This window comes from Jaculus jaculus, chromosome 13, assembly GCF_020740685.1.
Source record: "Jaculus jaculus isolate mJacJac1 chromosome 13, mJacJac1.mat.Y.cur, whole genome shotgun sequence".
Taxonomy (NCBI): domain Eukaryota; kingdom Metazoa; phylum Chordata; class Mammalia; order Rodentia; family Dipodidae; genus Jaculus; species Jaculus jaculus.
In genome coordinates, this window is record NC_059114.1 from 40,960,660 (window position 1) to 40,978,190 (window position 17,531).

General features: G+C 37.0%; 1 protein-coding gene across 1 annotated transcript; it reads left to right on the top strand.

The window, feature by feature from the left end:
• Positions 1 to 1,718: 1,718 nt before the first annotated feature.
• On the top strand, positions 1,719 to 17,005 carry Yipf5 (Yip1 domain family member 5). The gene is made up of 6 exons (XM_004664712.2): positions 1,719 to 1,857; positions 2,347 to 2,466; positions 9,220 to 9,392; positions 11,878 to 12,023; positions 14,399 to 14,580; positions 16,080 to 17,005. The coding sequence occupies exons 2-6, from the start codon at positions 2,357 to 2,359 to the stop codon at positions 16,240 to 16,242; spliced, it is 774 nt and encodes a 257-aa protein (XP_004664769.1). The 5' UTR covers positions 1,719 to 1,857; positions 2,347 to 2,356; the 3' UTR covers positions 16,243 to 17,005.
• Positions 17,006 to 17,531: the final 526 nt, after the last annotated feature.

Here is a 17,531-nt window from a genome sequence, read left to right on the forward strand (position 1 = left end):
GCAGGGAAAAACTGAACATGTCCAAACTTGAGTTTCCTGGCACAATCCAAGCAGAATTACAGTAAAACCAAGGGAAAGAAGACAACTCTAAATTTGTTAATTTTATGTTTTTGAAGTATATGAACACATTCATATGCAACTACTACGCCTGTCAAACTAATCAAAATGTTATAAAGACTAGAATGTATTTCACTTTTCTTGTTACAAGGTTGGTAACTGATACATTCAGTCTTGAGACAGGAGGGGGCAGTCTTATGCCATGTATGCTCATCTATCCTCTTTCTTTCTAGTCCAAGAAAAAAAAAATCTATTTTAATATCTTTAACAGGTGAGAATTTTTACCAAGTAATCCAGTTTCCATGAAGTATGTCCCAGGTTAGGGAAGCAACATCAAAAGATTTCTGAAAGAAAGGTCTACATGAAATTAACTGACGTCCTCAAAAATCCCTAAGGAATTTCTTTTGGATATTGAAGCTTGTATTTCAAACCAAACACATGAAAGATTTCATCAGATAACTTCATTTTCTTGTTTGGCTTCTCAATTGAGGTAAGAGTTGAAATATGGCAATGCTTTCACAGAAGCCTATTCTGAATGACATTTATATACAACAAGTCACTAGTAACCAGCAATGGTTTGCTGTTCATGTTCTTGTTTCATTCAAATTTGACACTAAACACTCCCGTTGGTAGGCTGAAATACAATATTGAAAGAACTGAAGAAATTAGGCATTTTTTTTAAAGCAAAAGAACACTACAATAAATAAAGTGGATTGCTGTATATTGTTGATAACTAGAAACTCCAGCTTTATGGATAATGTAGCCTAATTCATCAGCCAAACTAGGATAATCTTGGGTTTAAAGGAGACACCATTAATAAGTATATTGGGGGGAGCTTAAAATGGTCAATGAGCCTGTTTTCAACAAAACATATGGCCATTCTACCCACAATTATGTAGTTGATATCAACATCAATAAATAATATGACATGTATAAGTGGCAAATTAAATAGCTGGTTGAACATTTACTGGAACAGGAAACAAAGGGTAGCCCTTTCAAAGAACCAACTGGATCAAAAGTATCATTCTCAAGGAGGTTCGTAAGTCGTATTTGTCTCTTTCCTTACACCATAGTTTTCCATATCTCAGGCTTATTGCGTACAATTCTCTACCCTAAATAGCCAAGCTCCTCGTTATCCCCTCCTTTACCTTGTTATCAAGTTAACTTATTTTTTTCCACCAACCTCCCATAGTGGCTTTCCAGATGAACGCGCTTCAGCAAACCATAAGGCATTTATATTTAGAAACACTTTTACGTGTATTTGATATGAATTCGACTACTGTCTCCCCAGGAAGACCAGAAATTAATCACACAATATTCCCCACAGCTATCACAGAATGAATTTATTAATCTCACTTACAAAAGTAATGTCCCAAGGCAACCATCTCACTGGGTTGTAAAGATTAAATAAAACACTATAGACAAGGCCTTCACGCGCGGGCCGGACTCCGCGCGAAAAGCCTGCTTCCGGCTTTCAGCGCTCCTCAGAGGGCTCCGGATCTGTGGCTGGTGCGCATGCGCCTCTCAGCCTCCTCCGCCTGCCGCGGCCGGAAACACCTTCCCTCTTCCCATTGGTCCACACAGGAGCATAAACCCGCCCCCCACCATAGCCAGTGTCCAACCAAACAGGTGGCGGTAAACCTGCCAACGCGCCTGCGCGTGGAAGCTTGCACCGGAAGCAGTTCTTTGGACCTGTGACACGTAGCAACGGGACTAGCGCCGGTCCGAAACTGAGTTTGGGGGTACTTCTCGGGGCCGCTGGTGTTACAGCCGCTATCGCGTGTGCCACCTTTGCGTCTGGTGAGTGTCCCCGGCTCGGCTTCTCCCCGCAGTCGTGGGGCTCGGCAGGTCGTCGTCTTCCGGAGGTGCGGTGGTCTTCTCTCCGACCCCCGCTCTCCCTCCAGTCCCCTGGCGTCGCGGCCCTGCATGCGAGGCACCACCTTGTAGGAGTTCGCTTGTTCCCCGCTGGCTTCCTCGTGCAAAAAGACACACCTTGTCTAAAGCTTTGTCCCAGGGCGAGCATCCATTCTCGTCACTGCTCCCTCGGCTCCATCCTCTCGGCCTTGCCCTTACCGCAAGCATATCAACCCCTGGGGCGGGGGAGCAAGTGTCTTCTTGGGGCCTCCACCTCTGTCTCCCACCCCGCCCATCTTCCAGCTGCTGATGCCATCGTGACCGAAGAAATGCTGCCCGCTTTCTGAGGGTATTTACTTAAGGAAAGTACCACGAACAAATTAAGTGGGATCTTTTTCGTTATAAGCATTGTCTGTTGTTTCTCTTGTGTTACAGATCATTTACAATGTCAGGCTTTGATAACTTAAACACGGATTTCTACCAGACAAGTTACAGCATCGATGACCAATCGCAGCAGTCCTATGATTATGGAGGAAGTGGAGGACCCTACAGCAAGTAATTTTTCATCTTTGGCAACTTATTTTGTGTATTTTAGGGAAGCCTGTAGTCAGAATGTTTAGTTTTGCCTAAAAATGAATGCGTGAGCATGTCATTTTTCACAGGTCATTTTTTAATTTTTCTTATTAATTTTTTTCTTATTCTAGAGCGATCTGTGACACTGTTTTAGGTCTGAAGGGATTATCCTATTTAAAATTTTGTATCTTCTACAAAATGTTTAAGTAGATAATAAGAGAAAAAAGTAGGTCGTTAAAGTAGTAGCAATATTTCCAAATGTTTGCTAGTAGCTAGAAGATAAGGCTATTTATCCAAACCAGTTTAAAATTAAAATCTTTTCAGGGCTTCTTTGGTAGTTAAGTCAGTACAACTTTCCAACATTATCAGCTGAACTTTAAAGAGCCCAGTGATACTTGTTAGCCATGTAAGCTTCCTATTAGGAATCATTAGGAGACTTTCATTTGTAGTTGATAACTTTAATTTCTTCTCATACTTAAGCATTAAGATCAGTATCACAGAAGTTTCCCCTTACAGAATGAAAAGGAAAATTCAAAGCCTATAAGGGTCTAAATTACTAGAAATAAATTCTTTTATAGTAGCTGGTTGTAGCAAAAATACATTAGCCAAAAGTTTTCAATCATTCTCTTCTGGGACATAATTTTAGTCTCTCTGAGACTCAGAGATTAATATTACTGATTACTGATAGAAGTTTCTTGCTTCTTCTACACAGTCCTGGACCTTTTGAGAATCTTACAGAAACTGTGGGTCTGTTTCTCAGAAATGGATGCATACACTCACTTAAATAAGTACAACTTCATATATTTCATATGTTGTCTTGTTCATCTGTGGACCCTGAATTCAAATCTCAGGAAGCTTATCCCAGGATGAGCATAAAGTGTATTTAGTCAAGCTCTGAGAAATGGGCAGTATTCCAGCTCAGCTTACCAGTTTTTTGTTTGCTTTGCTAACTTGTTTAAAACACAATCAGCTGATAACTTTTAACTTGTTTTCTGTTAATGAAAATATAGGTTTGTAATAACTTAGTTACCTGGATTTTCTTCAGGTTTGACTAATTATTTGCCTTGGCTTTCTGTATTTGCCCTCCCCGTTTGTGGTTTACTCTAATGGGTACTTACAATGTCATACTCGGTAGATTTCACATTGTCTTCTACATATGTTTCTGAAAGATACAGTAGTATCAGTCACTTGGTTTTTAATATATGGGGACCTGTTACATTTTTTACTTTGACTTTGGCAATTCTGATAGAAAATCTGCAGATTTCATTAACTTGAGTAGTCAGCCCACCATGTCAGGATGCTTGTTTGCTTTGTTGTGGATGTGAGTGCTTAGAGATTATTGACTTACCATATGTTACTTGCTGCTATGAACATGGTGTGGCCCATAAAAATCATGTGTACCAGAACTCAGTTTTGTTTAAAACCAGGAATGAGTCACATTTTTCTAAGAGGTCTTGCCAAGAAAGGGAAATGGTAAGATTCCCTGCTGCTGGCTTTTTCACATTGCATCTTGGACATGGAATGATGATTCTACCTTTGAAAAAATATGTACTTGCATATTTCTCTTCCCCATGTGAAATTCATGTAATATAAAGCCGAATGAGGAGTGTCCAATGTAAACTACAGACAGGATTTTTTTGCTGATTTCAGAAGTTACTTTCTTTTTGGGTTTTTCATTGTAGGATCTCCCTCTAGCCTGGCTGACCTGGAATTCATTATGTAGTCTCAGGGTGGTCTTGAACTCACAGTGATCCTCCTACCTCTGCCTCCTGAGTGCTGGGATTAAAGGCATGTGCCACCATGCCTGGCCAGAAGTTACTTTTATAACACTACTAATACATTTTATGGCCTCTCAGGTTTGTTAATACTTGCACTCATGCTGTAAAAAATTTTGGTTAGTATATGAGCATCAATCAGGTATTGAGTATGCATTAAGGAACTGGCATCACATTGTTGTAGTCATTGTATTCATCACCACACTTGTAGAAAGGTGTGGTAAGTCAGTTTCAGTTTTAAGGAGTCCCCTAATGAATTGGTAAGAATCATCATTTTATTAAGTCCTGCATATTTCTTTAGTACTCTGTGTGACAGAATGAAAAGCAGTCACAAAGCAATCCTTTCCATCTTTAAGTTGGAATAGGAAACACATGGTTTGATGTGCAAACTAGTTGTTTTTCACAGAGACCATTTTTATTTATACTGACCAAATGTTATTCAGACTTAGTATTCAGTAGGTTTTTTTTAAAAAAATTTGTTTATTTTTGATTTATTTAGTTAGTTTTTTGACAGTGACAGAGAGAGAAAGAGGCAGATAGATAGAGAATGGGTGTGCCAGGGCCTCTAGCCACTGCAAAGGAACTCTAGATGCATGTGCACCCCCTTGTGCATCTGGCCTACATGGGACCAGGAATCAATCCTCAAACTGGGGTCCTTAGGCTTCACAGACAAGCACTTAACTGCTAAGCCATCTCTCCAGCCCTCAGTAGATATTTTCTCAAAAATGAACAAGTGAGCCTGTCATTTCAATGGAAACAACTGACAGCAGGTGTCCTCAATGGTCAATTTTAAGTTTTCAGGTAAAAAAATGTGGATTTTGGAAAATGTGTAATCATTATCATGAAATATCAGCTTCCTAGTAATTAATTTTTTCCTAGATTAAGGATAACAATAACAACATTTAAAAAAATAGAATTAAAAATACCAATATTTGAAAGATATATATAATTAAAACTAATATTTTCTAAATGGTACAGTGATATTACAGAATTACGAATGAATAAGGAGATTCATTCAAAGTACAGTCACAATATTTTAATGTAAGCAAGGCATAGAATTTCACTGAGAGCTGGGTGTGGTGGCACACGTCTTTAATCCCAGCACTCAGGAGGCAGAGGTAGGAGGATCACCATGAGTTCAAGGCCACCCTGAGATGACAGAGTTAATTCCAGGTCAGCCTGGACCAGAGTGAGACCCTATCTTGAAAAAACAAACAAACAAACAAAAAAAAACAGAGAAAGAAATTCACTGAGGCTGTTTCAAGTTCCATGATGTAATTTGAATTTTAGAAAACCACCACTTTTGAGCCTGGAAGATGGCTCAGTTGGTAAACAGCTAGTTATACAAGCATGAGAACCTGAGTTCAGACCCTCAGCTCCCATATAAAAGTTGGGTGCAGCTGGGTGTGGTGGTGCACGCCTTTAATCCCAACACTTGGGAGGCAGAGGTAGGAGGATCACTGTGAGTCGGAGCCAGCTTGAGACTACATAATGAATTCCAGGTCAGCCTGAACTAGAGTGAGACCCTACCTCGAAAACCAAAAAAATAAAATAAAATAAAAAGTTGGGTGCTAGGAAGGTAGAGATATGAGGCTCTTTGGGGTTTGCTAGTTTGTTAATCTAGTTGAATCAGTTTGTTTCACATTTAGTAAGAGACCCTGCCTCAAAAAATATGATGGAGAACAACTGAGGAACACACTGACATCAGCCTTTGGCCTCTGCACTCTTACCTGTATATATACCCATGCACACATGCACACACACATTCGAACATGCACATGTATCTCATACATATAACCCCCCCAAAAAAACTATGCTTTTTTTTTAGTTTAAATGTAGCATCAAAAAAAAAAAAAAAAGAAAAGAAAAAATACTCGGGCTGGAGAGAGGGCTTAGCAGTTAAGGCACTTGCCTGCAAAGCCAAAGGACTCAGGTTCAGTTCCCCAGAACCCAAATAAGCCAGATGCACAAGGAGCACATGCATCTGGAGTTCATTTTCAACAATTGGAAGCCCTTGTGTGCCCAATATCTGTGTGTGTGTGTGTGTGTGTGTGTGTGTGTCTCTCTCTCTCTCTCTTTCTCTCTCTCTCTCTCTCTCTCTCTGCCTCTTTCTCTCTCATACATAAAGAAAATTTTAAAAAAGAAAATCAAAAATACCCATGGCAGTCTGGAATTATGTCATATGCACTTTTCTAGCTATGTCTGCAGCACTGTATGTTTATGTACTTCAGATATACCACAGCAGATGATATTTTAAAATATAAAATGTGACTTTTATCGTAATTATACTTTTTCTTAAAAATGCTTATGCTAAAGTTAAATGTATTTAGGTGAAAAATGTAAACACGTATTAAGCATTTAATTTCTCATGGGAAAACACTTAAGAGGTTTTGAGAATATGAAAAGGTCTTGAGACCAAAAGAGTTTTAGTGTTAGCTGTACTGTTCATTCTGGTTTTCTAGTGTAACATATTTCATCTCCCCTCCTTTCCTCCCTCCTTTGTGTCCTGCATTAGTACTCTCATTAAATACAATCTATTTAAATAGATTTTACACCTTTTATGTGGAGGTTTTTGTATGGCTTCATAGACTGGTAAAATCTATCATATCAGCATAATAGTATAGTGTACTAAATCAATAAATGGGAATTGTTGTCCTACCCCAACTAGCTAGCCTAGTTGAGCGTTGATTTTCTTGTATGAGTTGGTATGTGCATAAGAAATAAGCATATTTGCATACCAGAAAGGCTAGGAAAATGCAAGTATAGAACAAAGTTTTACATTGTCTCTGTAAACTAGGCTTTTGAAGTAGTGCTTATTCATTAGCTATCAAGAATTGGCCATTGAAGTAAAACCTAGTTTTGAATCCCAGCACCAATAAGGACAAATTATTTTAACCTAAGTTTCAGTTTACTGATCTTTATAGTGAGATGGACAGTAACACCTTTCTCAGAGGGTATCTCAGAGGATACGAGACAATTCAAATTAAACACAAAACATGCTTTGCTCATACAAAAGGTTATATTTGAGACGTTTTTAGTGTTACTATATATATATATATCGCAGATAACTAATTTCATAATTAGCGATTTTTTTGCCATGAACATATTGAAGGTCTGAGCATTTATAATGTGAAAATTCAGTCCTCTACATCCCTATTTCCAGGTTCCATTTCCTAGCCAGCATTGTTAGAAGTTTCTGTCATCTACTGTGGATCTGTCTTAAGCATGTGTGTGTATGTGTGTGTGTGTGTATTTTCTAAAAAGCACACGGTGAAAGTATTTTGAATTTTACTTTTTTTGCTCATTGAATATTTCTGGGCTATCAGTCTCCATCAGTATATCAAACAGCTTCATTCTCTTTTTAAAAAAATTATTTATTTGAGAGAAAGAGGCGGGGGGCGGGGAGGATACAGGCACACCAGAGCCTCTAGCCACTGCAAACAAACTCTAGATGCATGTGCCATCTTACGCATTTGGCTTTATATGGGTACTAAGGTATTCGACCCAGTCCTTAGGCTTTGCAGGCAAGCACCTTAACTGCTGAGCCATCTTTCCATTACAGCTTGATTCTTTTTAACATGTGCATACTAATCCATTTTTCCTCATATCACACTATATTTACTTAAAACTATCTTTTGCTATTAAAATAATGCAGTGGTGATTGAATGATTATTTTTAGGCATGAATTGGACTAGTATAGTGATTCTTGAGAATTACATTGGCTTCACTAAAAGGTCTTTGTGCAGCTAAACACTTACTATTGCTTGATACTTTTTTGTTGAGATGTTTAATTAATTGAAAAAATTAAACTCAGTAGATATCATTAGACCTATTATAGTTTTCAATAAGATATTAAACATATTGAAAGGATAATTAGACCAAAATATTTCTAGGCCTTTTCTCTGTGTGTGTGTGTGTGTGTGTGTGTGTGTGTGTGTGTGTGTGTTGGCCTGCAAGCTTTGGAGATTCTACAGTTTTCACCTCCCATCTCATTGTAGGAGCACTGGAATTATAGGTGCATGCTACTGTGTCCAGAATTATATGGGTTCTGGGAGGTCTAAATTCAATGTTTAGGCCACAACTCGTGTTTGGGCATTAAGTGCTTTACACACTGTACCATCTCCCCACCCCTTTAGCTCTCCTTTTCTGTTTTAATTTTACTTTTAAATATTTATTTTTATTTTGTATTCCTTTCCACATAGTTAGATTGTTCCCACTAATACACAAATCATGTTTTTCCAAAATATGGCTTAAATATGGCTTTTTCCCTCCTTGTCAGTTTGTTTCTCAAGTATAGACATAAAGCCAGATGCACAAAGTAGCACATGCATCTGGAGTTTGTTTGCAGTGGCTAGTGGCCCTGACATGCCCATTCTCTCTGTGTTTCTCTGTTCTGTCTATCTTGCTCTCTTGCAAATAAATGTACAAATAAATATTTTCAACACTGTTTTAAAATAACCATGGTAAGGGTTATTCTGTAAATGTAGAGTTTAATATAGTACAACTTAAGTGAGTCCAATGATATACAACCACTGTGAAAATGGAAATCCAGTTATACTGGGAATTATGTAACATCTATAACAGACTGTCATCCTAAACTTTAATTTGTCATTTTAAATGTAAATTTATTTTATAATATTGTAATAATGTACCATCACTAAGGACATAAAAGTTAAAATTTCAGAGTTTTTATTAAATGTCTGAATGTGTGACAGCTTAACTACTTAAACACTGGCATCATTAGGAAGATTCTCTATAAACAAATGCTTTTCATGATAGCTAATCAACTTGACCTTAGTAATGATTTCATCCACCATTTATATGGTAAATTTATAGCTTTGTAGGTATCGTAGGAATTACATGACTAACAATTCTCTATCAAATGGAATGTTAGGAATTAAGGGACACCAGCTGCCTAGTGGTTGAAATACTGAAAATTATAATTTCCTTTGATTTATAGACAGTATGCAGGCTATGATTACTCGCAGCAAGGCCGATTTGTCCCTCCAGACATGATGCAGCCACAACAGCCATATACTGGGCAGATCTACCAGCCAACTCAGGCATATATTTCAGCTGCACCTCAGACATACTACGGAAACAACTTTGAGGATGAACCACCTTTATTAGAAGGTAGGATTTAGCAGTACAGGTTGAATACATCCTATAGAACAGAATTGTTTTATATTTTTGAATTTTTAAAAATTTATTATACACACACACACACACACACACACACACACATAGATACATACATACAGATAATACTCTTTTATCCCCTTGCCTCTGGTCCTGTTTCCTATATTCATGTATTTTATTGGCTTAGCATCCCTAATCAGAAAAGTCTGAAATCTTTTATTTTACAAAATTCAAAACTTAAAATTCCATTTTTTTTTTGGTGAAAGTTACATAGATGTATATACTATATTTCAATAATATCTACTTCCCATTGCCCTTTTTTCTCCCTTTACAACTCCCATTACACCCCCTTTTCCCAAACGAATCCCCTTCCTGCTCTCATAGTTTTTTGATAGGGTGTTTTTTTGCATGAACATGGCTGGAGAGTTACTTATAGGGTATGCACAACTTACCAGTGGCTACAACATGAAAGAAAATGACTTTCCCAACTCCAGGAACTATAACTGCTAATATCTCTTCAGGGAGAATTGAGGTCTTGTGAGTTCCGCCTTCATCATGATGAAACATTGATGGGTTTTATCATGTGTAGGAAGTCAGGGCTACTTAGAGTTCATGAGTATAATGGCTACCTTCTATCCAGAAGAAAACATTCCATAGCACTCGTCCCATTCCTCGTGCCCTTAAAGTTTTTACTTCCTCTTTACTGTTTGAGCTTTGGAAGGAGTGATATAGATGTGCTGTTTAAGCCTGAACATAAAACAGTCACTTAGGACTTTTGTCAACTGGTAACTGCATTAACTTCTGTAATGGAGCATCTTTGATGAGGTTGAGAGCAGCAATAATCTATAGGTATAACTATAAATATTTAGAAGGCAGTTTGACAACTGTTCATTTAGTGTAACAGTAGTAGGTTCTTCCCAGGACCTATGCCCTCCCTAGCCATGAGTTTTTGTCAATGTTTACATCTCAGCTTGAACAGCATTTATAGTCCTCCAGGGAACAGTCTTAAATCCAGTCAGAAAGTGGGGAATTGATCGTCATGGTATTATTGCATTGGTGAGTACATCCCTTGCCTGGAAGAGGTGGTCTGTTGTATAGCACATGGGAGTGCACATCTGGGCAAGACTGTTGATGATTTTTATTAATTCTGGCTGCCTACAGCAGCATATTCTGGCACTGTGAAAGCTAACCAGTGGGAAGTCCAGCTAAATTTCTCTGTCGTGTAACCAAACTTTGATATCCTCAGCAACAGGGGCTTACCCTCTAGTGTTGGTAGGCAATGAAGAACACTGTTGATCCTATATTGTTTTAGGGTAATTTTTGGCCTCCTTGACCAGCAGCTCATAGGGGGATATTACACCTCTGGCACTAGGATTTTTGACTAAGAATCTATAGCTTTTGTAAACAGCTTTATCCATCCGTGTGTAGGGCACATTCAGACCTTTTTCTTTTGTTTTTTTTTTTTTTTTTTTAATTATACTTCTAAAGTAATAGGTTTCCATATGAGTTTTTCAGACAGTCTTAGTTTTTGGTTGTTTTCTTTTTGAGGCACAGAGAGAGAAAGAATGGGCATGCCAGGGCCTCCAGCCATTGCAAACAAACTCCGGATGCATGAGCCACCACCTTGTGCATCTGGCTTATGTGGGTACTGAGGAATCAAACCTGGGTCCTTAGGCTTTGCAGGCAAAGCCCTGCCTGCATATTGTTTTTACTCTGCCATCATAATGAAGAAATACTCTTATCTGTATGTCTTTCTAACACCAAACCCAAAGCTACACATTTGCAAAAGCACCGTGGCGTGGGCTTGTACTGAGAACTCACTGAAGTACCCTCACACGTTGTCATGCTCTGTTTTGATAGCATGTGTTTCATTTTATTTCCTGTTCTAGCACAGATTCTGGAAAAGTAAAGACCTATCATAAATCTGAAAACTGATACCAAGATTTCCATTATTGAAAACTATATGTAAAGAGAAGGATGGCTAATTGTCTCCTTACAATGAGTAATAGATTTAAATGAAATTCTCAATGTTGATTCAGCAAAAATGCAAAGAAAATTTATGAAGGTTGAACTCATAAAGTAATGAGCTATTTTTAGGGAGAAGCAGTACATCTGTCTAGACAACTACCCATGTACTTAATCAGAACATATTCTCCGCAGAATGAAATGCCAGTTTGGAAATGAAAGTCTGTGTTCCTGGTAGTCCATTTCTTAATAATTTAACCTATGTTCCAGAAACTTTATGATTAAATATGTTTAAGGAAATCAGTTACTATATTAAAATTGATATGGTCATAAAACAGTGTTCATTTTTACTCCATTTTTGTATTATTGTAAAGTGATTATAAGGGTTTCCTGACTTGTTATATGTTGAAAACAAATTTTAAGCATTCTAAGAAATTTTGAATTTATGTAGACCATTTTTTAAAAAGGCTTATCCCAAATCATAGTTGACCTTCTTATTTTCTCTTTCTCTCAGAGTTAGGCATCAATTTTGACCACATCTGGCAAAAAACACTAACAGTGTTACACCCATTAAAAGTAGCAGATGGCAGCATCATGAATGAGACTGATTTGGCAGGACCAATGGTGTTTTGCCTTGCCTTTGGAGCCACATTGTTATTGGTAAGCTTGTTCAGTCATCTCTCAGTGTGAGGTTAAAGGCCATCTTTAAATATTCCACCAGAAACATTCTGGACATTAGCTTTTACCTCAAGTTTTTGTGTTTTGCCTGATACTGTGTTACTTAAACTTACGCTAATCATTATTTGTAAAGTAAGTACCAGGTAGCATATTTTGAATAATTTCTTGAGCCAAACACAGTAATGATGAAATCTTAGCTCTCAGGAGGCTTAAGATAAACAAAACAGAAAAATAACCAGTGGCTTCAGTTTCCCATCAGAATTTCGTTCTTTTCAGAGATAAACACTACTTTTTACCCTATGGCACTTTTAGGATAATAATGATTTTATCTCTAGTTTTAAATCTCTAGAACCTTGGTCATTGTTTTGATGCTGAGTTAGTAATTCATTTCCAGTACATTTTAACTTTTAAAGCCTTAAATAATGACAAGTTTTTGCCCCTTCCTCCCAGCTCCCCCAGAGTGTTAAAGCATACTGAAAACAAAAGAAAACGTTATAAAGATAAGTTTGCTTTTTTTGTTTTGTTTGGTTTTGTCTGATCTATTTGAATGACAGGAGGTAAATGATATCATGGATAGATGTATTTTTAGTCAGAAGACCTGGGTTTGAACACAGCACTCCCACTTTGCTTTTAAAGAAGTTATTGGAGCCTTTAGATCCATCTGATAGATAATAATCCCATGTTGCCTGCTTCACAGATTGTTCTGAAGATAAGACAGGTAGCTGAGCTCACCCCTATATCCCATCACATGGGAACCTGAGGCAGGAGGATTGCTGTGATTTTCAGGCCATCCTGGGTTACAGTATAACACTGTCTCAAAACAAAATTAACCAGAAACCAAGCCAGGCTATGTGAGAACACTTTTAATTGTACAGAACACTCCAAAGTGAGCTTCTATTATTGCTACATAGATGAGTTGATGAGTGAACTGGGCTTTTTCAGGCATCCACAAGCTAAACCAAGTGATTATAAAGAAATGTTGAGTTTAATGAAAACCCCAAAAGATTTTTACATTTACCATAATCTTTAAGATTGAGTCTAATGACAAAAATCTGACAAAACTAGAATCCTATTGAAGATTTCTCTATAGGCTGATTTTAGTGATAGTGTGACTTGACTGCAGAGTTGTTTTCATACTTTGACTAAAGGTAGTTCCAGGTTTTCTAATCTTTGCTGTTCTAAAACTACTCCATGCTGTCTTTTATAGGAGCAGAATTGTTTTTAATCAAAGAACTGTAGGGCTGGAGAGATGGCTTAGCGGTTAAGCGCTTGCCTATGAAGCCTAAGGACCCCGGTTCGAGGCTCCATTCCCCAGGTCCCACTCCCACGTTAGCCAGATGCACAAGGGGGCTCACGCATCTGGAATTTGTCTGCAATGGCTGGAGGCCCTGGTGTGCCCATTCTCTTTCTCTCTCTCTCTCTCTGCCTGTTTCTCTGTCGCTCTCAAATAAGTAAATAAAAATAAACCAAAATAAAAAAAAGATTACATTTAAAAAAAAAAGAACTGTAGAAGCCAATAAAAAAAATATGTACACAAAGGTGTGTTACTGTTTTTAATCAATAGCTGTAGAAACCAAAAATTTATTTAAAAAATAAAGAAAAAAATCTTTTATTATAGTCCTCTGGCTTATTCTTTCCCACAGAGCCCTCACTTCCTGCTTTTTGGCTTTTTTCCTCCTGGTGCTTATTACACCCAGATAAAGTGAATGATCAAATTATTTCCACTATTAGAAAGTAACGGCTACATTTGCTAATGAGAGTAAATTTGTTTTGGTACATGTAAGGTGAAATTGGGTGCTGTAAAGTGATATTTGCAAATACTCAAACATTCTAAATGACTTCCCGTCTTATCTTTGCAGTTTATTAGCTCAGACCTAGCTTGTTCTTTTCAGAAATAATCTATTAGTTTATTAGAAAACATTATTTCTCCTTATATTTATTCAATTTTATCTCAATTTCAAAATAAATAAAAAGCCAAATACTTGCGAATTGGGAGGTGATACTATGAACTCAGAGGGATGTGACAACCAGTGTGCTGTGTCTTTTACTTCCCCTGTGTGAAGAATAAGTACTTCTTTACATGTTGATGATTAAGCAATGAATATTAAGCTGGGCGTGGTGGCGCACACTTTTAATCCCAGCACTCAGGAGGCAGAGGTAGGAGGATCACCGTGAGTTCGAAGCCACCCTGACACTATATAATGAATTCCAGGTCACTTTGTGCCAGAGTGAGACCCTACTTGAAAAACCAAAACGAAAAAGAAAAAGAAAAATTTTATGCATGTACCATTTTAGTTGAATAAGGCTAGAACAACTTTTTCTGGTATTTTAACCAATTATCTTTTCTTCACCCATAGGCTGGCAAAATCCAGTTTGGCTATGTGTATGGAATCAGTGCAATCGGATGTCTAGGAATGTTTTGCTTATTAAATTTAATGAGTATGACAGGTGTTTCATTTGGCTGTGTGGCAAGTGTCCTGGGATATTGTCTTCTTCCCATGATCCTACTTTCCAGCTTTGCAGTGATATTTTCTTTGCAGTAAGTACTGATCTTAAACTTTAGGGTCTAGTTGAGCAATTCAGTTTGAAATAAATCCCTTACTCATCAAACTTGCATTGTCTCATGGAGATTAATACGTGCTGTGTTGTGCCTTTTGGGTGATGAGCAGTGAAGTAGGAGTAAGTTTTAAAATCTTGAATTTCAATCTCTTGTTTTACCTATGAATTTCACTAATTTTGTGTTAATCCAGAGACAGTAATAGTGTAGTAAACAGTCATGATTGGTAAGTATTATGTGGAGTAGTTCAAGTCATAGGTGTTAAAATTATGTTAACCCTTCTTAACCCTTCATGATACAGCTAGATCTTACTAGATTTCTTTAAACCATTGGGATTATTGAAATGTATGACTAATAAATACATATTTTCTGTTTGTCAGCCTTATAACTGACAGTGAAACATTCTTTTTTATTGCATGAGGCTGTTACTGTGTTCTCAGATGTACTTATAAGCAGCTTTATGTATAATTTCTGCATAATTTATTTAGCTTAGATTATAAAGAAAAGTGGTATGTATTCTCATGACTTTCCTTATGGCAGTATATAAATTCTTAACAGTTCAAGCCCCTCTATATGCCTATCTCTAGACACTAACAATGATTGGGCTTTGTCACACTTCTGTTGCTGCACTGAGAAAAATAAAGTGGAAGTATAGAAGAGTAATGTACCAACTCACTGATTTTTTTACATTTGTCAAAATAGTAGCTTTATAGTATTCTTCCTTAGGATAAAAATACTTAGGATTGTGGTGAAGACTTTCTTTACTCTTGTATTTGGTAAGAAGTGATATATGCTGGGCGTGGTGGCGCACGCCTTTAATCCCAGCACTCGGGAGGCAGAGGTAGGGGGATCTCCGAGAGTTCGAGGCCACCCTGAGACTACATAGTGAATTCCAGGTCAGCCTGAGCCAGAGTGAGACCCTACCTCGAAAAACCAAAAAAAAAAAAAAAAAAAAAAAGAAGTGATATATAAAACAAAAGAGCTTTCATATTTTATATTCATATTTGAATATCTTCAAAATTTAATTTCAAGATTTTTTTTTTTTCCTAAAACAATGTTTCTCAACTAGGAAAATTTTTGCTCCAGGGAACATTTGGAAATATCTTGAGATAATTTTGGAATCACAGTTCTGGGGACAGTGATTGTTAATTCAGGGGTTAATAGAGTCCAGGGAAACTACTAAACACCTTAACAATGTCCAACACTGACTCTTCAACAAAGATTTGTCCAGCTAAATGTCACTAGTGTTGGAAACCTTGTAATTTAGCAGAGCAAAATAGTTACAAGTGAGCTATATGCCCCATGAAATGATCCAGTATCATTTGCATACACTGGGTGAGTACATCTTTGATTTGAAAAAAACTTATGCATATGTCTACATGTCATTTTAAAATGCCTTACTCTAGAGAAGGGTTAGTTTTCTTTCATGTCTAATTGCTTCTGCCTTTTTTTTTTTTTCTTCTCCCCTTTCATTGTTACAGGGGAATGCTAGGAGTTCTTCTCACTGCTGGGATAATTGGATGGTGTAGTTTTTCTGCTTCCAAAATTTTCATTTCTGCTCTAGCCATGGAAGGACAGCAACTTTTAGTAGCATATCCATGTGCTTTGTTGTATGGAGTGTTTGCCCTCATCTCCGTCTTTTGAACTGAATTTATCTGGGGTGTGCACATCAGTGGGCCAAATTCAAAAGAGGACCTTGAACTCTTAAATTGGACCAGCAAACTGCTGCAGCTCAACTCACAGATCTCCAGTGTACTTGGAACAGTGGAAGAAAACATGTCTTTGGTTCATTTTATAAAACAGTTGAATACTACATGGATTTACCTGCAGTGTGACTAGCTTTAAGTATTTGTGCTTATACACATAAGAAGTGCTAATTCTTTCCTGATCCTGCAACCTTTGAAGAATGACCCTTTTTCCTTATAAATTATATTACTATGTTTTTGATAGATTTTTATCAACTGGGAAACTAACCACAAAGCTGATGATCATTCTTACAAATAAGACTTAGTGCAGAAATATTTTTCTAAGGAATTAGGAAAGAAAAGTCATCTATATTCTCAAGCTAGGTACACTGAAGCAAAAGAAAAAACAAATGCCAATACAGAATTTTGTGAGTTTGCACTTCAAAGATTTGACATTCCTGGTAATTATCTTAAGAAATTGCTGTTAAATTCAGAGATAAGCACAGTTCACAATCTACCTTATTGTGAACTGTGAACAGGTATCTAGATGTTAGCATTAAGCCTGGACTAGCCACAGTACTGTGAGTTGGGTCTTCACATCTCCCAGGAGAAAGAAAATCTCTTTTTTCAAGAAAAATATTTAAAGTTTTGCAATTTCAGTATTGCATTTGTCAATGTATAGTGCATTTGATGCTTATTAAAAGTTTCCCAATTAATTGTCATTGAGTTTTTTTCACCCATTGTTTTCTTCATCTCATTTGTAATGGTTTGATTTTGACTCCCAGTTTAACCAAAGCTTTTAAAAACACAGTCATCTAGAATAGAATCGGAAGAGTGTGATGAGAAGCATTTTACTTTGAATTACATTTCTTCCTTATTATTCATTTTATTTACTTATTTATTCACTATCTTTCCAGAGAAATGAAAGTGTTACATACTGTGTATTGTTTATTGCTTTTTACCTAGAGAAACTGCTTCAAATTCTGTACAAAATCCAGCAATCATTAGAAGGCATAATATGGAGAAAAATTGTGGCTATTTGTAAAGAGGAGACTTTCAGACTATTAGAAATGCCAACCTGACGTATTAGTGCTTCTTAGAGGAAGTTTTCAAGCATCATAGTAGCTTGAGATAAATAAAACATGTATCTTACAAGGTCATAATTTTTCACCTCTGGTATCATAATCATGTATATTTTTTCTTTTAACTCTAGTTTTTTTGGAGATGCACACTGATAATTCAGACTAC